The sequence below is a fragment of the Geotrypetes seraphini genome, chromosome 16 (genome assembly GCF_902459505.1).
Source record: "Geotrypetes seraphini chromosome 16, aGeoSer1.1, whole genome shotgun sequence".
In the NCBI taxonomy this organism is placed as follows: Eukaryota; Metazoa; Chordata; class Amphibia; order Gymnophiona; family Dermophiidae; genus Geotrypetes; species Geotrypetes seraphini.
This window is the reverse complement of record NC_047099.1, coordinates 8,408,382-8,433,931: the sequence shown is the minus strand read 5'-3', so window position 1 is coordinate 8,433,931 and position 25,550 is coordinate 8,408,382. Positions and strand designations below refer to the sequence as shown.

The 25,550-nt window shown below is 40.9% G+C and overlaps 3 protein-coding genes across 3 annotated transcripts; all 3 read left to right on the top strand.

Moving 5' to 3' along the window:
• Positions 1 to 829: 829 nt before the first annotated feature.
• LOC117350460 (olfactory receptor 1509-like) lies at positions 830 to 1,768 on the top strand. Its single transcript, XM_033924753.1, has one exon. It carries the CDS (start codon positions 830 to 832, stop codon positions 1,766 to 1,768), a length of 939 nt encoding a protein of 312 aa, XP_033780644.1.
• A 5,757-nt stretch (positions 1,769 to 7,525) lies between these two features.
• Positions 7,526 to 8,464, top strand: LOC117350459 (olfactory receptor 1509-like). The gene has a single exon (XM_033924752.1). It carries the CDS (start codon positions 7,526 to 7,528, stop codon positions 8,462 to 8,464), a length of 939 nt encoding a protein of 312 aa, XP_033780643.1.
• An 11,000-nt stretch (positions 8,465 to 19,464) lies between these two features.
• Positions 19,465 to 20,406, top strand: LOC117350457 (olfactory receptor 1509-like). Its single transcript, XM_033924750.1, has one exon. It carries the CDS (start codon positions 19,465 to 19,467, stop codon positions 20,404 to 20,406), a length of 942 nt encoding a protein of 313 aa, XP_033780641.1.
• Positions 20,407 to 25,550: the final 5,144 nt, after the last annotated feature.

The window sequence follows — 25,550 nt, the reverse complement described above, 5'->3', positions numbered from 1 at the left end:
AGGGATCAGTGAGGTGTTGCTGCACAGGGAGATGGGAGGGATAAATAGAAAGCAACTACACAAGGGGATGGGTGGGAGGAGAGGAAAGATGCTGCACATAAGGGGAGAAAGGAGAGAGGAATAATTGGGATGGAGGAGAGGAAGGGAGAGATGAAACAAAGAGGTAGAAAGAGGTGAGAGAGAAAAATCTATGGTGGAGGGGAGGGAGAGAGGGAGAGAAGTTGGACATAGGGTGGAGGGCAGGGAGAGAAAGAAATGTTGCACATTATAATGGAGAGGATGAAGGGAAAAAATGCTGCATGGAGGGGTATAAAGAGGGTTGACCCAGGGCACAAGGCAGGGAAAGACAGACAGAGATAGAGACATGGTAGACAGTAGGAAGGAAACAAAATAAACCTGCAACGATGTTTGAAAAACATGCCCAATTGGGCAGGAAAATCAAATTGAAAAATTGATTCAATAGGCTGAATGGAATTGAATCAAAAAAGTTTTCCCTGAATTGGGCAGCGCTACAGTGAATAACTACAAACATATATTTTAAAAATCCTCATTAAGTTAAATCTCTGTTACATGGAAAAAAAAATTTCTAGCTGGGATTTGAAAGAACTATAGACAGAGAATGACAAAGCGATCCAGGAAGCCCTTATAATGTACTGTATATTACTGTATTTTTAATGGGTATAACTTATAGGCAGACTGGATGGACCGTTCAGGTATTTATCTGCCGCCATTTACTATGTTACTATGTTTTCTGAGCATGTCTTATTTTTAAAATTCTCTCTGATCTCTCTTGGGTCTCTCTTTCCCTACAGTTGATGAAGCCAAAGGGATGGCAGTCACCAATGAAACCAGAGTCACGGAATTCATCTTCCTAGGACTTTCTAGCAATCCAGACCTACAGATAATATTCTTTGTACTCTTTCTAGTGATGTACTTGGGAACCATAACTGGGAATCTCCTCATTATAATGACCATATATATGGACTCTCAACTGCACTCTCCCATGTATTTCTTCCTCTGCAACTTGTCTATCATAGATTTGAGCTTTTCCACAGTCACTGTCCCCAGGGCCCTGGTTCTCTTTCTCTTGCTGAAAAACACCATCTCTTTTAGAGACTGTATGACTCAGTTGTTTTTCTTGCATTTAATTGCATGTGCAGAAGGCTTTCACCTGGTCCTGATGGCTTATGACCGCTACGTTGCCATCTGCAAGCCTTTGCATTATACCAAAATAATGAACAAACGAGTCTGTCTGCTGCTTACGCTTTCAACATGGGCAGGAGGTGTCATTCATGCATTTGCGCAGTCACTTCCAATCATCCGGCTGCCCTTTTGTGGTCCGAATGAGATAAACCATTTCTTTTGTGAAGGCCTTAACTTATATTTGTTGGCGTGCACTGGTACCTTTATCAGTGAAATTGTGGATATAGCCAACAGCGGATCCTTAGCGCTCAGTTGTTTCTTAGTCTTGGTCGTATCTTATGGGTATATAATTTCTACCATCTTAAAAATGGACTCAGCTGAGGGAAGGTGGAAAGCTTTCTCTACCTGTGCCACCCACCTCCTGGTGGTCACTTTGTTCTTTGGCCCCATTGTTTTTGTCTACTTGAGACCTTCGGTGACATTTGTAGTTGATAAACCACTTGCAGTTTTTTATACCACTGTGACCCCCTGGTTAAACCCCATAATTTATACTCTCAGAAATGAGAAGGCAAGAAAAGCCATGAAGAAGCTGATCTTTATTCATGTAAAGAAAAATATTTTTTGAGATTCAGCAGCAGTTTTGTTCTAAGTCCCTTGATATATCTAATGAATATATATACTTTAGTTATTACATGTACCATATAAATATTGTAAGTTGATCCTGGTTTGGTAAGAAATGCACAGATGTGATTTTAATATCTTCTTTTTGAATGTGAAAAAATTCAAAGTTCATTCTGACTCGACCATCAATTTTTTCCCCCAATTTCTTACTGGGTCCCTCTCAATCCCTTTGTCACCCGCACCATGTCTTATCCCCACCTATCATCGTATGAATTTGCTTTCTTCTCTGTCTTGCTTAAGTTGGACACTTAGAATTTGATCCTTTTCACCAAAATGGATCAGAAACAGACTTAGGCTTTATATAAATTTTGTCCTACCTGTATTCTATGAAAATAAAATAAAAAAATTGTGTTTAGTTGTATTAGATTTTGTTCCGTGATCCTTAACCTTCCAATTCTATATAGTCCCCTGATAGTTAGGCATCTAATTCAGTGAGCCTAGATGATGTAGGCCCCTAACAATTGATTAATAGACTAAATCAACACCAGTAATTTCCCATTTTGAGGCAATTATTGGCGTTATGAAATTAATTGAAATAGATAAATAGTGATGTGAGCGTATTCTATAACAAAGCTCCTAATAATCAGAATCACAAAATCAGTCGCTGGAAAGATAGGTGGGGGAGCTATTTATACTTAGGCATATTTAGACAGAATTGGGCTAGCTAGGCAACGACTAATGCATATATTTAGGCTTTCCCAATGCTAGCATACTTTCAAAGTGCCTGAACATGGATAATTCAAAGCATGGTTCATGACAATGCATCCATTGGTGGGCTGTGTGCATCATAATTTATTTATTTAATTAGTTAAGTATTTATACGTTACTAAGTGGTTTACATTCATATTCTCAAGTATTTTAACCTATCTAAACTAAACTAAACCTTAAGTTTATATACCGCATCATCTCCACGGATGTGGAACTCGGCACGGTTTACAAGAACTTAAATATAGGAAGTATCTGTCCTGGTGAGCTCACAATCTGACTAATGAGTTCTAATCGTGGGCAAATGAGTGTCTGTGTTGCAGTGTACTCACATTAATAGGTCCGTTGGAGGGTCTCGGGGACGGTTTGCTATCAGGATTATTAAAGCCCCTCTATAAACATGGGGAGAGAACTTTGACCTCTGACCACAGGCCCTATTCCCCAGAGGGGCAATGGCCTTTAACACTCAGGGGCATGAGGTGGCCCGATGGTTAAGAGTGCCTGCTCCACGGTTCACAGGTAGTGGGTTCAAGTCTCCATAAATAGCATTAGCCTTTCACAAAGTACTAAAAATATGAATATTTAGAATTACCTTTTCTTCTTAATTTTGATAATAGGTTGAATTTGTCTGTAATTGCCTTGAATATTTTTTATAAACTTTTTTCATATAAACCACTTAAATACATTGTGATAAGCGGTATATCAAGTAACTCATATCCAATCCAAACACAGATACACATGCCAGATGGTCCCTATGTCTGATCAAGAAGTCCTTATGGATTTTCCCAACCTCTTCTTTGCCACATAGGAGATAAGATTATGGACTTGTGTATAGCAGTCTTCAAGAGGACTTCATTGTTTGCATCTGAAACTTATAGTTCACTTTCCCAGAGGGCAATTCACTTTTACTCTCGGAGATGTCTCTGCTCTCCTAAGGCATCATTCCAGACATCAAGGAGCTCTAACCACAGAGCATAGGGAAGGCCCTTGTGTGCCTGGTTGAATCACTGCTGGGAGCCCCAAAAGTGTACGTTGAGAACACAACTTCACATGACCAGTAAGAAATTCTTGTGCTCTATATACAGAAAGACACAGTTGAGAGGGTAACTATAATACAGACATTATATTTTTGGAATGTAGATCATTCATTTTTCCAATTGTTAGAGGAGTACAGTTCAACAAACTGAAACTTAGAAGCATCTTGGTCACAACCACAAACTACAGACCGAACCTCAAAAAATATGAAAGAGGGGACCACACTTGAGTAATAGAGATATGAAGGCAAAATTCTGAACTAGAATTTCAAGAACTCAGACTCCATTTATAAACCAAACATGAGAAATTGAAACTGAGGGATCGATTTTCAAAGCAATTTAACTGGACAGAAATGGCTCCTGGCCAGTTAAATTGATTATTCGGTGCTAACTGGTCATATTCAACAGCCATTAACACTTAGCGTCAAATTCTATATACAGCATCCCGATTGTAGGCAGCTGTCAAACCAGCCAATTGGGATGCACATTTAAAAAAAAAGAAAACCCTATACCGTAGGCGTCTGTCATGCATGCAGGGAGGCACCTGGGGATACTTAAGCTCACCCAAGGCTGGGCGTTGGAGTAGTTTCACCTGAAAGTGGCCTTAGGCGAGTTTAAGCTGCTCTAGACATCTCCCTAGGGCTGCGGTAGGTACCTGATATGTAGGCCATTGAAATACTTGCCAGAGGGAGTAGACATCTCTCTGACTGGCATTACTCAGAAAGGTACGGGCAGGGTTCTCGGCTTTGGGGGGGGTCAGAGTTTGAGGGGTTTGAGGGGGTGCTGGCAGGAGGAATTGGGCATCCCTTCTGATGGCGGTTGTTTCAGGCGTGCCAGCAGGAGGGATCCCTCCCATCGCTGGGCCTGTTCTCCCTTGAAAAGAGGAGACTGAGAAGGGACATGATCAAAACATTCAAGATAATGAAGGGAATAAACTTAGTAAATAAAGACAGGTTGTTCACCCTCTCCAAGGTAGAGAGAATGAGAGGGCACTCTCTAAAATTGAAAGGGGATAGATTCCGTATGAATGTAAGGAAGTCCTTCTTTACCCAGAGAGTGGTGGAGAACTGGAATGCTCTTCCGGAGTCTGATATAAGGGAAATCATGCTCCAGGGATCCAAGACAAGGTTGGACAAGTTCCTGCTGAACCGGAACGAACATAGGTAGGGCTGGTCTCGGTTAGGGCACAGGTCTTTGACCTGGGGGCCGCCACGTGAGCGGACTGCTGGGCGCAATTCTTATGTTCTTATCTCCTGTTCCGGCCTACTCTAACAATTTATTACTTCAATCCTACCTCCCCCCGCAAACCTTTTTGAATCCCTAGTGGTTCAGTGGTGTATCGGGCAAAAAGCTCGCTCCTGTCCAGTATACTGCTGGGCCGTTATAACTCAGGCAGTCATCAGAGAGGAAGGGGCTCAATGCAGGGCAGGAGTTTGGAAAGCTCACTCCTGCCCAATATACCACTGGACCACCAGGTCATACAGCAGACTCGATAGAGGCCTGCAGGACATTGAGAGAGAGGGAGACAGTGTACAGGGCAGGGAGGTGGGACAGGGCACAGAGTTTGGCAGGAAGGGAGGGGGGACAGAGTGGAGAGCTTGGCAGGGCACATGAATATTAACCCCCGCCTTGTCTTAAATTCGAGTCAACCTTTTCTCCTCCTTTTTTGGGGAAAATAGGATGCCTCGTCTTATACTCGGATCAAATTATATTCGAGTATATGCAGTGGCTTGAGACATCTGCCTCCTTCACTCATTGGTAAGAGTGACCCTGCCTTTCACTCCAAAGGGAAAGAATATTTAAGTTTCTATGGATGGGGGAATGCTGAAATACAATTCTGTTAACTATTCAGTCAGAATCTCAATAACACAGTATTAGGACATCAAAATTACAAAAGATACACATTCATTTGTGATACTAATTTACTTAATTGCTCTAAGGTGTGTGGGATCCTCGGCTAGTGTTCCATCCATGAAGCCAGATGCATTAATATGTCAGTTTCAATTGCAAGGGGAAAGCAAATTCTTTGGGACTTCCAGGGGTCCTATCTCCCCTCATAAAAGAAACCATGATTATTGTGGCCTCAGCTCAAACAGTAGAAGCAGTGACAGAATACTCCAGTGGGCCTTTGAGGAAACATTGAATATGAAAAATTGCATCTCTGTTTCCAGCAAATGATTTCTTCTTCTTGAAGAACAAAATGTGCTTTGAATTTTGACATCATGAAATCATCAAGAAAATGAATTGCATCCATTTTGTACATATAAATTTTCCAGACAGAAATTGTTTCCAAATTATTGTTTTTCTCATAGATGAACTAATGAATACTGTAACTAACTGTTTGTTATGAAGTTCTCCAAGGATTATAATCCTAAGAGCCCCCCAATGCAACATAAGTTCATCCCTTTGCTTTCTACTGGAGAAAGACTTCAACCCGTTGCTGTTGACAGAGCTAGTGAGGCAGAAACTCTTCTTCAGAATCTCTGAATTTACTGTAATAGAAAATTATACTTTGAGGTAATTTTCAGAAATATGTTTGATATTTGGAAATGAAGAAAGTAAAAATGATCAATATAGGTGATCTCTCCTCATAATACTATATGTTGCAAGTATCTATCTCTACACTTACATTGCTAATTTCCATTTCTTTACCATAAATGTTATCATGTCATTTTGCAAAAATATTTAGCTTGAAGGGTAAAGCAGGGAAAAATCCAGACTAATATCTATTCATTGCGCAGGATAAAGAATATGTTATGATCTCTAGTTAGCAGCAGACTTTTATTCCAATTTCAGTAAACATTCCTCTCCTCCCTTATTCACTTTTGCTGGCTTTAGAAAGTTGAGGTAAGAGGTTTCTACTTTTGGGTTGGCTCTGATGCTCATAGAATTCCTATGAGCGTCGAAACATTTTTCTCACCAGTCCACAGTAGAACCTTCTACTATGGCTTTGTAAAGTGAGCGCTTTGATTTTATCGATCTCTTCCCATTGTCTCTTTTGAGCTCTTTCCTCAGTATATCAAAAGAGATCAATGATTGCCAAACAAACCTTGGGTAGACCAACATGTTTAGAAAGGAAGAGTGGGAATGAAATTGGATTTCCGGCGCCATCATTTCTTGATTGTATAAATCATGAATTCAGTTAATTATTTCAGACCCAGACTAAGAAGAAGCACATTTTATACCATTCAGAAGAAAGGAAACCATCATTGGAAGTATTATGAGATTAAAAGAAGTTTAACTGATGTTGGTCTACTGTATATACCTAATTGACATCTTGATTTAGCTGAGTATAGGGAATGGAGGCCAGTGGAATGCATAAGGTCAGTAGATTTCAAAGGGGGACAGTTCTGATTTGAGGGATTGTGCTGTTCTTGATACTTAGAACTGGGAAGAATTTTTTTTTTAAATTAGCTTTTACTTTGCTTATATATGGACACTGTGAGATGTCTATAAGAATAAGTGCAAATGGGCAGCAGAATAATGGGACAAGAGTTACATTAGGAGGTTAATCAGGGTGTCATGACTATCCAAAGCTGTATCTAAGTCAAAAGAAAATAGAAAATATAATATGAGAAAGTAAAGTTGTCTGGCAGTCTAACATCTCACTTACAATCATTTCAAAAACACTAACATGTGTGTGCAACATGGTATAAAAATGTTCCAAAGATAGGAGAAATCACCTGTCTTTTGTGGTTTCAATACTGTAAAAAGACACATATGAGAGACAGTCCCTGCTTCACACAGCTTACAATCTTGACAAGAGAAAAATATATAACTAACCGAATATTTAAGAATCCTCATTAAATTGAATTCCTAGTTGGGATATGAAAGAACTAGAGACAGAGCAACTCAGGGCATCCTTATAACAAATATGAATGTTTTCTCAGTGTCTCTCATTTTAAAATTCTCTCTGTTCTCGTTTGTGTTTCTCTCTCCCTACAGCTGATGAAGCCAAAGGGATGGCAGTCACCAATGAAACCAGAGTCACGGAATTCATCTTCCTAGGACTTTCTAGCAATCCAGACCTACAGATAATATTCTTTGTACTCTTTCTAGTGATGTACTTGGGTACCATAACTGGGAATCTTCTCATTATAATGACCATATATGTGGACTCTCAACTGCACTCTCCCATGTATTTCTTCCTCTGCAACTTGTCTTTCATAGATTTGAGCTTTTCCACAGTCACTGTCCCCAGGGCCCTGGTTCTCTTTCTCTTGCTGAAAAACACCATCTCTTTCAGAGACTGTATGACTCAGTTGGTTTTTTTACACTTAATTGCAGGTGCAGAAAGCATTCACCTAGTCCTGATGGCTTATGACCGCTATGTTGCCATCTGCAAGCCTTTGCATTATACCAAAATAATGAACATACGAGTCTGTGTGCTGCTGGTGGTATCATCGTGGGTAGGAGGTGTCATTCATGCATTTGCACAGTCTCTTCCAATCATTCAGCTGCCCTTTTGTGGTCCAAATGAGATAAATCATTTCTTTTGTGAAGGCCTTAACTTATATTTGTTGGCGTGCACTGGTACCTTTATCAGTGAAATTGTGAATATGGCCAACAGTGGGACCTTAGCTCTTGGTTGTTTCTTAGTCTTGGTCATATCTTATGGATACATCATCTCCACTATCTTAAAAATTGATTCAGCTGAGGGAAGGTGGAAAGCTTTCTCTACCTGTGCCACCCACCTCCTGGTGGTCAGTTTGTTTTTTGGCCCCATTGTTTTCGTCTACTTGAGACCTTCGGTGACATTTGTAGTTGATAAACCACTTGCAGTTTTCTATACCACTGTGACCCCATGGTTAAACCCCATAATTTATACTCTCAGAAACGAGAAGGCAAGAATAGCCATGAAGAAGCTTATCTTTATTCATGTAAAGAAAAATATTTTTTGAGAATCAGTTTTGTTCTAAGGCCTTTGATATATTATATAAACATTAGTTATTACATGTTAAGATTTGTTTTCAAACATGTGTTCATTGGGTGGTGCTGTACCATATATATATATTGTCAGTTGATCCTTGTTTGGTAAGAAATACATAGATGTGACTTAATGTCCTCTTTATGGATGTGAAAAGATTTGAAGTTCATTCTGACTCGACCACCAAATGTTTTCTCAATTTCATACTGGATCCCTCTCAATCCCTTTGGCTCCCGTACAATATCTTATCCCCACCTATCATCTTCTGAATTTGCTGATGTTGGAAGCTTGATATTTGCTCCTTTTTACCAAAGTGGATCAGAAATGGATTTAAGTTTTATATAGATTTTGATCTACCTGTATTCTAAAAAAAATAAAATAAATTGTGTTTATTTGTATTAGACTTTGTTCAGTGATCCTGATGTAAGCACCTAAGAATTGATTAATAGTCTAAATCAATACATAAGAACATAAGCAATGCCTCTGCTGGGTCAGACCTGAGCTCCATCGTGCCCAGCAGTCCGCTCATGCGGCGGCCCAACAGGTCCAGGACCTGTGCAGTAATCCTCTATCTATACCCCTCTATCCCCTTTTCCAGCAGGAAATTGTCCAATCCTTTCTTGAACCCCAGTACCGTACTCTGCCCTGTTACGCTCTCTGGAAGCACATTCCAGGTGTCCACTACACGTTGGGTAAAGAAGAACTTCCTAGCATTCGTTTTGCATCTGTCCCCTTTCAACTTTTCTGAATGCCCTCTTGTTCTTTTATTATTCAAAAGTTTGAAGAATCTATCCCTCTTTACTCTCTCTATGCCCTTCATGATCTTATAAGTTTCTATCATATCCCCTCTAAGTCTCCTCTTCTCAAGGGAAAAGAGACCCAGTTTCTCCAATCTCTCAGCGTATGAAAGGTTTTCCATCCCCTTTATCAGATATGTTGCTCTCCTCTGAACCCTCTCGAGTAACTCCATGTCCTTCTTAAGGTACGGCGACCAATATTGCACGCAGTATTCCAGATGCGGACGCACCATCGCCCGATACAATGGCAGGATAACTTCTTTCGTTCTGGTTGTAATACCCTTCTTGATTATGCCTAGCATTCTGTTTGCCTTCTTAGCGGCCGCTGCGCACTGTGCTGTCGGCTTCATTGTCATGTCCACCATTACCCCCAAGTCCCTTTCTTGGGTACTCTCATTTAATAACATCCCTCCCATTGTATAGTTGTACCTCGGGTTTCTGTTTCCCACATGTAATACTTTACATTTCTCAACGTTGAACTTCATCTGCCATCTCGTTGCCCATTCCCCTAGTTTGTTCAAGTCCCTTTGCAATTCTTCGCAGTCCTCTTTAGTCCGAGCTCCACTAAATAGTTTGGTGTCATCTGCAAATTTTATTGTCTCGCACTTCGTCCCTGTTTCTAGATCATTTATGAATATATTAAATAGCAGCGGCCCGAGCACCGAGCCCTGCGGGACCCCACTCGTGACCCTCCTCCAGTCCGAGTAGTGGCCATTCACTCCTACCCTCTGTTTCCTACCCGCCAATTAGTTTCTGATCCATCTATGTACGTCTCCTTCCACCCCATGGTTCTTCAGTTTCTGGAGTAGGCGTTCATGGGGCACCTTGTCAAAGGCTTTTTGGTAATCTAGATATATGATGTCTATGGGGTCTCCTTTGTCCATCCGTTTGTTAATTCCTTCGAAGAAGTGCAATAAGTTCATTAGGCACGATCTCCCCTTGCAGAAACTATGTTGCCAATTACGAGGCTTATTTGATATATATATATATATATATTTTAAAAATAATTTATACTCCAGATATCTTACAATTCTATACGAATTACAAATTATTCAGGTACTCAAGCATATTTCCCTAACTGTCCTGGTGGGTTCCCACTCTATGTACCTGGGGCATTGGAGATTAAGTGACTTGTCCAGGGTCAAAAGGAGCAGTGTGGGATTTGAACCCACAACCTTAGGGTGCTGAGGCTGTAGCTTTAACCACTGTACCCCAAACTCCCTGAAATAGGTGCATAGCGACGTGAGTGTATTCTGTAACAAAGCTCCTAATAATTAGAGTCACACAATGAGATGCTGGGTGCCTAGAGAGACAGGTGGGGGCGCTGTTTGTACCTAGGCATTTTTTGACAATATCGGGCTTAGCTAGGCACCAAATAACGATGCCTATATTTAGGCTTTCCGAATGCTAGCCCACTTTTAATGCACAATTCATGACAATGCATCATTCAGCGTGCTTTATACATCTTTTTTTTATTTAAGTATTTATACATCACTTATAGCCTATGGCAGTGATTCCCAACCCTGTCCTGGAGGACCACCAGGCCAATCGGGTTTTCAGGCTAGTCCTAATGAATATGCATGAGAGAGATTTGCATATGATGGAAGTGATAGGCATGCAAATTTGCTTCATGCATATTCATTAGGGCTAGTCTGAAAACCCAATTGGCCTGGTGTTCCTCCAGGACAGGGTTGGGAACCACTGGCCTATGGGGTTTACATTCAGGTAATCAAATATTTCACCCTACCGGTCCTGGTGGGTTCACAAGCTGACTAATGAGTTCTAACAGTGGGCAAATGAGGGTCTTTGTTGCAGTGTACTCACATTAATACGTCTGCTGGAGGGTCTAGGGGGGCTGTTTCCTATCAGGATTATGAAAAGCACACTATAAACATGGGGAGAGAACCTTGCCCTCAGTCTGCAGATGGCAGGCCCCGTTTCCTCAGAGGGGCGATGTCCTTTAACACTCACGGGAATGGCATCCTATTGAGGAGATGAGATGGCCCGGGGGCTAAGAATTCCTGCTCCATCATTCATATGTGGTGGGTTCAAGTCTCCATAAATAGCATCACCAGCTAATTAGACTTTCGTAAAGCACTAAAGACGTGGCCTTTTTTGGATACTGTGAGTTGAATTTGTCTGTTACTGCCTTGGGTAATTTTTGCATAAACACTTTTTTATATATATATAAACCACTTAAATACATTATGATAAGTGGTACATCATGTAACCGAGACAGGGAAAAATGTTTGAGTGGCCTGAATGTAAAACCACTTACCCACCCTCTTTTACAAAGATGCGCTAAGCTTTTTAGCGAGCACTAAATATTAGCGTGCACTAAACAGGCGATAAACGTTAATGTGTGCATGCTGTCCTATGGATGCATTAGCGGTTAGCGCACACGTTGATTTAGTATGCGCTAAATCCGCGCTAAAACGCTTATTGCGCCTTTGTAAAAGAGGGCCTTAGGCTATAAGTGGTATATAAATAGTCAAATAAATAAAAATAAAATAATCATATAACTCACATTCACATTCACAATCTAATCCAATAAAAGACAGATACACATGCCAGATGGTTCTTTTGTCTGATCAAGAATCCCTTATGGATTTTCCCAACCTCTTCTTTGCCGCATAGGAGATAGGGTTATGGACTGGTGTATAGCATTCAACAAGAGGAGTTCATTGTATGCGTCTGTAACTTGGAGTTCCCTTTCCCCAGAGATGGCTCTGCTCTCCTAAGGCTTCATTCCAAATGTCGAAGAGCTCTAATCATAGAGCAGAGAAAAGGCCTAGGAGTGCCTGTTTGAATTCCTGCTGAGAGCCACAAAAATGTACCCTGAGAACACAACTTCACATGACCAGTAAGAAATTCTTGTGCTCTGTAAACAGAAAGATACAGTTATGAGAGGGTAAGTATAATAAAGGCATTATATTTTTGGGAAGTAGAACATTCCTTGCTCCAATTGTTAGGAGGAACACAGTTCAACACACCTTGGTCTCAACCACAAATACGAAACTTGGACCACACTTGAGTAACAGAGAAATGAAGGCAAACTTCTGAACTTCTGAACCGGAACCTCAAGAACTCAGACTCCATTTATAAAGCAAACCAGAGAAATTGAAACTTAGGGGTCAATTTTCAAAGCAATTTATCCAGACAGAAATGGCTCCTGGCCAGTTAAACCGATGTTTGGTGCTCTCTGGTCATATTCAACAGCAGTTAACGTTTTCGATGCACTGGAAATATCCAGTTAATGCCCATCCTGAAACCATCTGACATTTCTCCTCTTTGTCCACCATCCTTCTTCCCTCTGCACCCCTATTTGGCCTTTCCATCATCTCCCTTCTGTGTCCCTCACTGTATCGCACAATGGCATCATCTTCCGTTTTGTCCCCATTTCCTCAATGTTCCCGAATCAATGTCCCCTTCTTTCCAATACTACCTCCTGTGTCTCCATTTCTGCTCATTTCCAGCACTACCCCTCTGTGTCTGTACCTCTGCTCTTTCCTAGCAATTCCCCCTGTGTCCCTATTGTCCCCATTTTCTAGGATCTGCCCTCCAAAAGTCTCCAATTCTCACTTTTCCCAGGACTACCTCCTTGTATCCTCATTTCCTCCCTTTCCAACATTACCCCTCTTTTCACATTTTTTTCAGCACTGGCCACAGTTTCCTTATCTCCCTACATTTCCAGTTTTTGCCCTCTCTTTATCTCCATGGCCCCTATTTCCAGCATTATCCTTATGTCCCCCTCTCTCCCTTTTCCAACATTTCCTCCCCAGTGACCGCACCTCACTCCTTTTCCAGCATCTGCTCTTTCTTTGTCTCCATCTTCCGGCATTGTCTCTTTGAACTAGATTCAGTAAATGGTGTCCAGATTTGGATGCCAGAAAGAATGAGTTCCGAATGCCATTCTACTGTATAAAGAGTGCTCCAAGTTGGGCACCATTCATACACTAGCATTTAGTTGCATGATCTTTGACCAGTTCTGGGAGTGATGATTTACACCAACCGAGCTCTGGTGTAAATCCCTATGACTAACAGCCCCCCCCCCCACACACACACACACACACACACATTTTATCAAGCCACGTTAGTGTTTTTTTATTGCTAACCGCTGCGGTAGAAACTTCAATGCTCATAGGAATTCTATGAGTGTTGAAGATTTTACTGCAGCGGCCAGTGATAAAAATAATTCTAACATAGCTTTATAAAAGGGAGGAGGAGATTCAGAAGGGACATGATCGAAACATTCAAGGTACTGAAGGGAATAGACTTAATAGATAAGGACAGGTTGTTCACCCTCTCCAAGGTAGGGAGAACGAGAGGGCACTCTCTAAAGTTGAAAGGGGATAGATTCCGGACGAACGTAAGGAAGTTCTTCACCCAGAGAGTGGTTGAAAACTGGAACGCTCTTCCGGAGGCTGTTATAGGGGAAAACACCCTCCAGGGATTCAAGACAAAGTTGGACAAGTTCTTGCTGAACCGGAACGTACGCAGGTAGGGCTAATTTCAGTTAGGGCACTGGTCTTTGACCAAAAGGGCCGCTGCATGAGCGGACTGCTGGGTGCGATGGACCACCGGTCTGACCCAGCAGTGGCAACTCTTATGTTCTTATGTGTTAGATACACATCTCCAGATTCTATAATAATGCACATATTTGTAGTGAGTACCCCTTATTCACCCATGCCTTTTCACGGCCACACCTCCTTTTCATTTGCATGCATCTTTATAGAACACTGACTAGCACGATATGTGTGTCAAATAGGCTAACTGGCATCACCAATTATGGCCACAAATTGGCTTGATATTCAATTAAATGGTGCACACAATTTTGAGCACCATTGATAGAATTTGGGGGTTTGTGACCTTATCTACCCCCCTTTTTCAACATTGCCCCTGTCCATCCCCATCCCCCATTTTCCAGCCTTGGCCCAAGTGTCTGCATCTCCTTCCTTTTCCACCGTTCACCCTCTCTGGGTGACATCTCCCCCCCCCCTTCTCCAGCATTGCCCCTTTAAGTCCCTACTTCACCCCTTTTCCAGATATGTCCCAGGTTCCCATCTCATCCCTTTTCCAGCATTGAGCCCTCTTTCCTTAGCTCCCCCATTTCAAGCATTGCTTCTATGTTTTCCTCTGTCCCTTCCCTCTCCCTTTCCACCACTGACTCTCTGCATCCTTGTCCCTGCTCAGCATCTCTTTTCTATGTCCTTATCTCTCCCTGTAGGTAGTTTACCCTTTCATTTCTCTTTATCACACTCTCCTCCCCTCTCCCTTCTACACCTTTATCCCCTCCACCTCTTTCCTTCCTCCAAGCCAGTCTCTCCCTCTTTCTCCCCTTCCTGAGCTTCATTCACAAGTGAGTCCTGCATCTCTTCCTCTCCCTTCTGCATTGGGGTCTTTCCTCAGGCACAGTAAGTGGAATGCACCTAAGAAAATTTGCCAATGCTGAGAGAAGGCTGCTTATCTCAATTGTTGCAGCTGAAGGACAAGTACAGAGGACCAGGAAAATGGGGGGAGAGTGGGTGAAGGGACAGGGAGAGATGCAGGACCCTTGCAGAAGATTATGAAGAAGGAAGAAGGTTTGGATAATTTCCCAAAAGAGAAGTCCCTAGGCCCTCATTGACATGGCTTGGGGAAATCTACTGATTATTCCTAGGATAAGCAGCACAAATATCTGTTTTACTCCTTGAGATCTTGCCAGGTAGCTGTGACTACTGTTGGAAACAAAGGATACTGGGCTTAATGGACCTTCTGTGTGTCCCAGTATGTCAATTCTTATGTTCTTATTTGATAGGCAATGGGTTGACTGAGTTCCCTATATGTAGTGGTCCAGGACAGCAGCCTCCTTTGCCCACTGGTAAAAGTGGCCCTGCTTGTCATTCCCAAGGGAAAGTGTATTTAAGTTCCTACCACTATGAGCATCACAGAAGGAAAAGACACAAAAACTGACTAGAATTTTATCACACCTGATAGCATTTCCTATCTCTTTAATTGTGGTGGGGCAGTCTATTCTTTATGCTTGGATATCAGATTGAAATTATTTTCCTTTTCCAAACCTGAGTTCAAAATAAACTAGAATCAGGTACTTATTATTTCCATGTCAGCAATGACTTTTGATATAAGTTCCACTTGAGGTGATAGACAGTGAAGTGACTTGTTCCTCAGTGAGAGAAGCTGGATTTGAACCCGGAATTCCCTAGCTTTTACTGTATTATTCTTACAAGGCTACTTCTCCATTCACAATCAATAAGATATCTGAAAGACAGGAATTCCACGGTTTGACCTATCTAGAACAAAATATTTTTTCTTTTGATTCTTGGGAGACTAGTTGCTGTGTGTTTACTGTGTTCTGAGATCCCAGCAGAAACATCACAGTAGCAGGTAATGAAAACTTTTAGGGGACTGCAAAAAGAGCCTACATTTAGCTTCTGATATGGCTGCTACTTTCATGTTTTGGATAAGTGAAGATAGAAAGAATGCCTGATATTTTGGTTTTCATCATAATCTGTAGTCACACAATTTTTTTCACAAAATTTTATTTTGCATATTCAAAATATACAAAAGGAAGTTAACTAGTTTTCATGATCGAAGAGCAATGTGATAAATAAAAAAAAACTAATAAGACAATACCTAAGTTGTCTTAGATTCCACTGATTCTTCATAGTTACGTTAATTGGAAATGTTAAAAGGGAATTCCTTTGGATAAAAGGTTCCGACACACTGTTCTAAGGTTTGCAGTTGGATCACTGTTAGGAGAGGTGCAGAAATCTTGTGATTTCAAAGTTGAGGGGCAGGGAGATCTTGGAGACTTAACTTGTTTTGCCCACATGTTTGAAACAAAGAAATTGTTGTTCCAATCTGTATGAGAGGAATGTGGCTAGCAGATCCTCTGTGCTCTAGAACACTGTTCTTCAACCTTTTGACACCTATGGACCAGCGGAAATAAAATAACTATTTTGTGGACCGGCACCAGTCTGCGGACCGGCAGTTGAAGAACACTGGGCTACGTCGTGCCCATCTCCATCTAATCTCCACCCCAGACCCTGCCCCCATAATAGCACTAATTGTAACACCATTTTTTCCATTCATTTTTCATATATATACACACACACACATATAATTGCATTAACAACACATAATTGCATTAACAACACATAATGGTTAACCACAAAATTAAAATACACAAAGCACACTGTATGCTTTTCAACATCCATTCCTATCAGAAAACAGATAACCCCATTCAAATGCAGGACCAAAAACTAAAAGTACTAATATTTACAAAGAAACGCTAAGATGCAAGACTCTGCAAGCAGTACAACCCCAGAGGAAAAGAAACAAATGCATTTCTTCCTGAACAGACAAATCAATCACTAAATAAAAAAATAAAAGCATTCCCCCTACCATTGTTGTCTCTCTCCCTCCATGCCGTGCCTTGCCTTCTGGCCTGCCTACCTCACCCCCCCCACCCCCTCCCCCGGTGTTATCTTTGGGTCGGTCCACGGTGCGATCAAAGCGACGTCTTCGGGCTGGCTCCCTGAGTGCTGGATTGCACAAAGCTGTGGGTTCATGCTCATCCCACGCCTCATCTGGAAGCTTTCCCTCTGACGTTGCAACATCAGAGAGAAGGCTTCCGGTTTAGGCGCAGGACGTGCGTAGGAGCCTTTTACCATGGATTTGTGCACTACAGCACTCAAGGAGCTGGCCCGAAGATGGCGCGTTGATCACAATGTGGACCGGCGGTGGCAGAACACTGTCTTGGGCCCGATGGAGGTGCCGGCGCTGTGGACCGACAGAAAATTTCTGTGGACCTACACCGGTCCATGGACCAGCGGTTGAAGAACACTGCAATCGGATACTATGACCAAGAATCCCTCTAAGGTGTGTGGAATTCCTCAGCTAATGTTCCAAACAATGAAGCCAGATGCATCAATGTGTCAGTTTCAATTGCAAGGGGAAAGCAAGTTTTGTGGGACTTCCAGGGGTTTTGTCAAGTTTATCAAGTTTATTAACACAATTTGATAAATCGCCTATTATAATCACTAAGCGATGTACATAACAAAAAATATATCAAGTGCAAAGGGGTTGACATTTTAACATAAGAACATTTAACTTGAACAAACATACAGTGGGAAGGAAAAGATAAAAGTTACAATTTTTGTTTGGGGTAGAATAAGGAAATAACTGAAACCATGATTATTGTGGCCTCAGCTCAAACAGTAGAAGCAGGGACTGAATACTCTGGTGGGTCTTTGGAGAAACATTGACTATGAAAGAGCATAAACCTCTTTTTAAAAAATGATTTCTTGCTCAAACAAAATATGCTTTGAATTTTGACATCAAGAAAATGATTTGTAACCATTTTGCATGAATCAATTTTGCAAATAGAAACTATTGGTTCCAAACTATTATTTTTTTTTCCACAGATGAACTGTAACTACCTGCTTTTTTTTTTTTTTTTAAATTCACCAAAGATTATAATCCCAAGAGCTCGAAATAAAATATATAAGTTCATCCTTTTGCTGCATACTGGAGAAAGACTTCAACCTGTGGCTGTTGACAGGGCTAGTGAGGCAGAGACTCTTCTCCAGAATCTCTGAATTTACTATATCAGAAAGTTATACTTTGTGGTAATTTTTCCGAAATGTTTGATATTTGGAAATGAGGGACGTAAAAATTATCAATGCAGGTGATGATCTCTCATAATACTCCTATGTTGTAAGTATCCATGTCTATTTACATGTCATACATTTTTACTGTTCACTTTGCTAATTTTCAGTCTTTTATTATAAATGTTAAAATGAGGGAAAAACTAAACTAATATCTCATCATGTGCGGAATAAAAAAATATATTATGATCTGTATCTAGCAGCAGACATTTCTTCCAATTTCACTAAACATTCATTGCCTGTCTTGTTCACTTGGTTTTTATCCAATTTCATCCCATCGTCTCTTCTCAACTCTTTCCTTAATAGATCAAAAGAAAAGACTTGTTGCAAAAACAAATTTTAGGTTGACCAGCATGCTTAAATAGGAAGAGTAGGAATGATTGCGTAAATCATTAATTATTTTAGCCCCAGGCTGAGATGAAATGCATTTCATACCCTTCAGAAAAAGGAATTCTTCACTGAAAATATAATGAGATGAAAAAAAGTTTCATTGATTTCAATGTGTATATAATTACTGTAAATGACATCTTGATTGAATTATGTATGGGGGAAGGAGGCCAGTGGAAAGCATATGTTCATTAAATTTCAAGAGAAAAGTTCTGATTTGAGGTTTTCTGCTGATCTTCATACATAGAACTGGGAAGGATTTTTTTATTATTATTAATCTTTCATTTGCCTATATATGGACATTGTGGGCCATCTGTAAGAATAGGAGCAAATGGACAGCAGAATCCATTAGGGGGATATGAGTTACTTTAGGGGGGCTAATGAGTGTGCCCTGAGAATAAAAATCTCTATATAAGTATAGAAGAAAATAGAAAGTTATCTGGCAGTCTAACTCCTCACTATCAATTATGAGGGACTGCTGAAAAGTTCTCAGTCCAGCCAAGAAGAAAATAATGTGGAACCATGAAACGTATAAGTTATTCCACACTTTTCTTAACGCTTCATTTCATATCATTGGTTCCACATTATTCTCTTCTTGATTGGGCTGAGAACTTTTCAGTGGCCCCTTGTATTGTGATGTCATAATGCCTCATTCCACCAATGCCTAAGAGCCAACCTCATCAGTGATGTCACAATGGCTTGTTTTCCCTATACTTGTGCCCATTTACTAGATGTATTTGTCTCATTGAAATGAAAAGTGTCTAGAAAAGTACGGAAAAACTTGTACGTTTCATGGCTCAACACCATTTTCTTCTTGGTTGGGCTGTGAACTTTTCAGCAGCCCTTTATAATATTTCTAAAACACTACCAGGAGAATTCAACACTGTACAGATACATATAAGAGAGACAGCACCTGCTACGCAGAACTTACACTCTGTCAAGAGAAACATAAATAGCAAAGTTGAGTTCCTAGTGGGATTTCAAAGAACTAGAAATAGAGCATGACAAAGCAGCTTAAGAAGTCCTTATAATGAATATTAATGTTCTCTGAGCATCTCTTTCATTTGAAAGATTTTTTTTCTGTTGTGTTTCTCTTCCCTACAGTTGATGAAGCCAAAGGGATGGCAGTCGCCAATGAAACCAGAGTCACAGAATTCATCCTCCTAGGACTTTCGAGCAATCCAGACCTACAGATAATATTCTTTGTACTCTTTCTAGTGATGTACTTGGGAACCATAACTGGAAATCTTCTCATTATAATGACCATATATATGGACTCTCAACTGCACTCTCCCATGTACTTCTTCCTCTGCAACTTGTCTTTCATAGATTTGAGCTTTTCCACAGTCACTGTCCCCAGGGCCCTGGTTCTCTTTCTCCTGCTGAAAAACACAATCTCTTTCAGAGACTGCATGACTCAGTTGTTTTTCTTACATTTGATAGCGGGTACAGAATGCTTTCACCTGGTCCTGATGGCTTATGACCGCTATGTTGCCATCTGCCATCCTTTGCATTATACCAAAATAATGAACAGACGCGTCTGTCTCCTGCTGGCAGTTTCTACATGGGCAGGAGGTGTCATTCATGCCTTTTCACAGTCACTTCCCATCATTCAGCTTCCCTTTTGTGGTCCGAATGAGATAAACCATTTCTTTTGTGAAGGCCTTAACTTATATTTGTTGGCGTGCACTGGTACCTTTATCAGTGAAATTGTGGATATGGCCAACAGCGGATCCTTGGCGCTCAGTTGTTTCTTAGTCTTGGTCATATCTTATGGGTATATAATTTCTACTATCTTAAAAATTGACTCAGCTGCGGGAAGGTGGAAAGCTTTCTCTACCTGTGCCACCCACCTCCTGGTGGTCACTTTGTTCTTTGGACCCATTGTTTTCGTCTACATGAGACCTTCGGTGACATTTGTAATTGATAAACCACTTGCTGTTTTTTATACCGCTGTGACCCCCTGGTTAAACCCCATTATTTATACTCTCAGAAATGAAAAGGCAAGAAAAGCCATGAAGAAGCTGGGTGGAAGGAAAATGACCTTTTTAAGAAACATATAAACTTGTTTCTATCCATTTAAAGAAAGATACCTTTGTGTAAACCATCTGCCATCACTAATAGATGTACGGTTTTTAAATCTTTAATATTCTCATCATTTATATCTTGATTACATTTTTGTAATATAAAATTTCCAGATGGATTGTGAAAATTTTTGTGAAGTTTTATCTTTTGTCATATCAAAGAACCTTGAATTATGCAAATATTTGTTCATTTTACTTTTACTGATTTTGTTTTCTAAATTATTTCTTGATAGTCAGAAGCAGTTTTGTCCTAAGACACTTGATATACTGTATCTAATGATTATATAATGTTTAGTTATGACATGTTAACCTTTGTTTTCAAGAATGCTCTCTCTCTTTGATACTTTACAGCATAAACATTGTACGGTGATCCTATTTTTATAAGCAATACCCAGATGTGACTCTAATATCTTCTTTCTGGGTGTGAAAAGATTTGAAGTTCATTCTGACTCAACCATCTAATGTTTTGCCAGGTTCTTACTGGATCCCTCTCACTCCCTTTGTCTTTCGCACCATGTCTGAACAGGGTTTTTTAAAGGTTTGGATAACTTCTTAAAAGAAAAGTCCTTAAGTCATTAAGATGGACTTGTCAAAATCCAGTGCTTTTTCCTAGGATAACTAATGCAAAATATGTTTGGGATCTTGCCAGGTAGTTCTGACCTGGGTTGGCCACTGTTGGAAACAGGATACTGTGCTTGATTGACCTGTGAGAATGACACGGTGACAAAATTTATCACCGTCCCCGCGGATAACCGTGGGAAACCATCTTCATGTCATTCTTTAAAGAGAAAGGGAAGAATCAGAGTATGAATGGCCACAACAACTGACCCTCAAGCTTTGCGTTGAAGAATGCTGGTGTAGAAAGACCGAGGTTGAAATAGACACTAGAAAATGACATGGGACTATTTCCCGCGGTTATCCACGGGGACGGGAACGGTGATGAATTTTGTCACCGTGTCATTCTCTACCTGTGATCTGTCCCAGTATATTAGTTCTTACGTTCTTGCACTGTATATCATCTTCTGAATTGGCTTTGTTCTCTATCTTGCTGGAAACTTAGAATTTGCTTCTTGTCACCAAAGTAGATCAGAGGCAGATTTAAGTTTCATGTAGACTTTGTCCTACCTGTATTCTAAGAAAATAAAACAAAGTAGAAATCATGTTTAATGCATTATTTGGCGATCCTTAAACGACTGGATTATTATTTGAAATCAATTAATTGAGTAAACTATTTATTTATCAAGCTTATATCCCACACTGTCCACTAAAGAAAAACATATATCAGTCATAAAAATCACACAAAATATAAATCAAATGCCCCCCTTTTATAAAGCCATGCTAGCAGCAGTTGCTACGGTAACTGCCCCAAAGTCCATAGGGTTAAAGGGCTTCGGGACATTTGCCGCATGGCTTTGTAAAAGAAGGTGATATAAAGGACATATTTACAAAGGTGCTCTAGCGGTTTTAGCACGTGCTAGCCACTACCGCCTCCTTGTAATCTTGTGCGTGCGCTAACAACACTAGCGTACCTTTGTAAAAGGAGCCCATAAATTATTTTAAAATATCATATCCTTATTAACCCCTTTATTATAAAACCGCAAAAGTGGTTTTCAGCGCAGGCCAGTGCGCTGAATGCTCTGCGCTGTTCTCAAACTCTATGGCCCTCTTTTGCTAAGGTGCGCTAAAACAATGCATGAGCTAACCACAAATGCGTCCATAGGATAACATGCACGCGTTAGCATTTAGCTTGCACTAATATTTACTAAGCGCTAAAAAGCATAGGGGGAATGAGTATTGGGAGCAGCACAGATCATTCAGCGCACCGGCCTGTACTCAAAAACGTTTTTGCGGTTTTATGAAAGGGGGGGGGGGTTAAATGATTGTTGTTGTCATTAGGTGCCATTGACTCATGCTTGAGTCCTAGTGACTTGGTGAATTGCGGATCTAAACAGAAATCGGTTTTGTGCTAGTCCGGAAAGGTCCTCCAGCGCCATCCCCTTGTTTATTTTCAACATGTTCAACCATCTGGTTGCAAATTGCCCTCTACGCCTGGTTCCTTCGATCTTCCCCATTTTACAAATGTGTAGCACTTTTTTTTTTTTTTTTTTGCATTGGCCGCAGCACAGCTCCAACGCTCATAGAATTCCTAAGAGCGTTGGAGTTGATACCGCCATGGTCGGCTCTAAAAACTGTGCTACACTTTTGTAAAAGGGGTGATATATAAATGATTATACATTCACAAGTATACAATTTCTTTTTTTTTTCTCTACAGATCTGAGCCCTTCCTTCCTGTTTCTGCCCCTTCATCAAATATGTGTATAATAATAATATATATATATTTTAATATTAAAGGAAGGATTCAAATGATTATCTGATAGATGGTATGTTATCATCAGATGATCAGGAAAATATCCTTTTGCAGTCTATGAAGCAACGCTTTCCTCCAACTTTATTCATATGTGCCAACCTTGAAAATGAAAACAGAACAGAAAACTGATAAATATAGGAGACAACACCTATTCAGTGTCTATGCCCAGACATGGGCCACCATTGAATATCCAAGGATAATACCGGCAGTGGTTTGCAAAACGCTGATCACCACCAGGTTCCGAAATGCAGGATATCAGAGATATCCATGTCCAAAAACTGTCACATTCCATTTTATATGAAATTTAAAATAAAACATTATTTTTGTTGCTTGAAAAATTATTTTTTTCCCCATTTGCTTTGACCCTAATGTCTCTCGTCAGTTTTTTGCTGTTTCTTCTGTCTTTAAAGTGCCTCTTGTCCATCTGACATTTCTCCTCTTTGTCCACCATCTTTCTTCCCTCTCCACCCCTATTTTTCCTTTCCATCATCTCACTATCCTACACCAGCATTATCGTCCTCTGTGTCCCCATTTCTTCCATGTTCCTTCATCTGCCATCTCAATCTCCCCATTGCCCCTTCTTTTCCAACACTACCCCGTGTCCACATCTCTGCTATTTTCAAGCATTATCCCTCTGTGCCTGTACCTCTGCTCCCATTTTCTAGGATCTGCCCTCCCCGAGTCTCCAATTCCCACCTTTCCAGGACTATCTCCTTGTATCCTCATCTCCTCCCTTTCCAACATTACCCCTATTTCCCCATTTTTTCAGCACTGCCCTCAGTTTCCGCATTTACCTACTTTTTCAGCCTTTGCCCTCTCTTCGTCCTCATCGCCCCTATTTCCAGCATTATCCCTATGCCCCTATCTTTCCCTTTTTCAGCGTTTCCACCCCAATTGCTGCACCTCACTTCTTTTCCAGACTTTGCCCTTTCTATGCCTCCATCTTCTCCGTTTTCCAGCATTGTTCCTATGGACTAGATTCAGAAAATGACATCCAAATTTGGGTGTCAAAAATAAGTGCTGATGGTTATTCTACTGTATAAAGAGTGCTCCAAGTTGGGCACCATTTGCAGAATAACTCCTAATGCTATGCCAAGTTGCGGGTGTGAGGATTTACACCAACTGGACCCTGGTATAAATTTATTTGACTAAGGGCCCCTTTTACAAAGCCGCGGTAGTGATGCTACCAGTAAATGCACCAACGCCCATTCAATTCCTGTGGGCTTTGGTACATTTACTGTGGCTTTGTAATAATCTTTAATAAAGTACATATTTTTAGTGAATGTTCCTTACCCACCCATGCCTTACCATGGCCACACCCCTTTTTTACTAACATTGCCTCTTTTGTTCAAATGTCCCTACTTCCACAACTTCACCTGCTTTGCCTGATTACCCTGCCCGGCTCGGCCTCTACAGCCAGGCGAGGGATGCATAAAGCGCTAAGGCGCAGGTCCAGTCGGTACATCCCTCGGCTAGGGAGTCACCCACATGTGGCTGACTCATCCTGCTTGTCCTAGGAGAAAGTGTAGTTACTTACCTGTAACGTAGGTTCTCCATGGACAGCAGGATAGTCAGCCACACAACCCACCCGCCTTCCCATACGGCCGACCCGGCCACAGCTAGGAACATCCTGGGGATTAGGGGGAAGCAGGGGGAAAGGGGTAGGGCTCGGGCATGCCCAGTGGGGCCCGGGCACTGCACGTGCTCAGAGAAAAAAATATCTCTGAGCTATTGGAGAGCTTATCCGCAAATTGGGAGGTGTTGGGACAACACCCACATGTGGCTGACTATCCTGCTGTCCACGGAGAACCTACGTTACAGGTAAGTAACTACACTGTCTGCAATTAGACATGACACACAGGTCCCAGTGCTGTCTTTTGCTATCGGTGCCACCTCTAATGCTGCGGCTGCTGCTTTCATGATTTGGATAAATTATGGTTAGATAGAAAGTCTGCTATTTTGTTTTCATCATCATCCCAAGTCACATAAAATTTGAAATGTTAAAAAAGAAATAATTCTGGATAAAACGTTCTATGCAGTTTGAACACTTTAGGAGAGGTGCTTTCAATGTTGAGGGGCAGGGAGTTCTGGGAGACTTAAAGAACTTGTTTCACTCTCATGATTGAAATAGAAACATTGCTGTTCCACCCTGTAAGGGAGGGATGTGGATAGCAGACTCTTCTGTATCTTACTGTAGAAGGATTGTTTGCTAGGCCTCAGATGTAATGCCAGTATTTGAGAGTTGGGCTACAGAAAGGAAGAAAATAGTAGGAATGGGTGAATGCCCAAATACCCTTCTGTTGACCATTCAAATAGTCACAGTTTCTATAACAAATTATTATTATATTTTTATGAAAAAAAACACCCATATACTTTGGGTCGTAATGCTGATATATTATGATCAAGAATCCCTCCAAGGTATGTGGGATTCCTTAGCTACTGTTCCAATCATGGAGTCAGATGCACCAATATGTCAGTTTCAATTGCAAGAGGAAATCAAGTTCCAAGGCTTTATCTGCAACTCATGATGGAAGCCATGCTTTTTGTGGCATCAGTTCAAACAGTAGAAGAAGGAGCAGAATACTCTTGCCGTCATTTGCTCTGTTTTATGCTACTATGGTACTCTGTTGTGCCTTTGAGAGAACATTGACTATGAAAGAATGCACATCTATCGACAAATGATTTCTTGCTCTTGACAAAAATGCTATGAATTTTGACCTTAAAAATCATCAAGAAAATGATTGTATCCATTTTG

Bases quoted from the DNA above. Each gene is read 5' to 3' on its own strand.
- LOC117350460 (XM_033924753.1), top strand. From the start codon at position 830: ATGGCAGTCACCAATGAAACCAGAGTCACGGAATTCATCTTCCTAGGA.
- LOC117350459 (XM_033924752.1), top strand. From the start codon at position 7,526: ATGGCAGTCACCAATGAAACCAGAGTCACGGAATTCATCTTCCTAGGA.
- LOC117350457 (XM_033924750.1), top strand. From the start codon at position 19,465: ATGGCAGTCGCCAATGAAACCAGAGTCACAGAATTCATCCTCCTAGGA.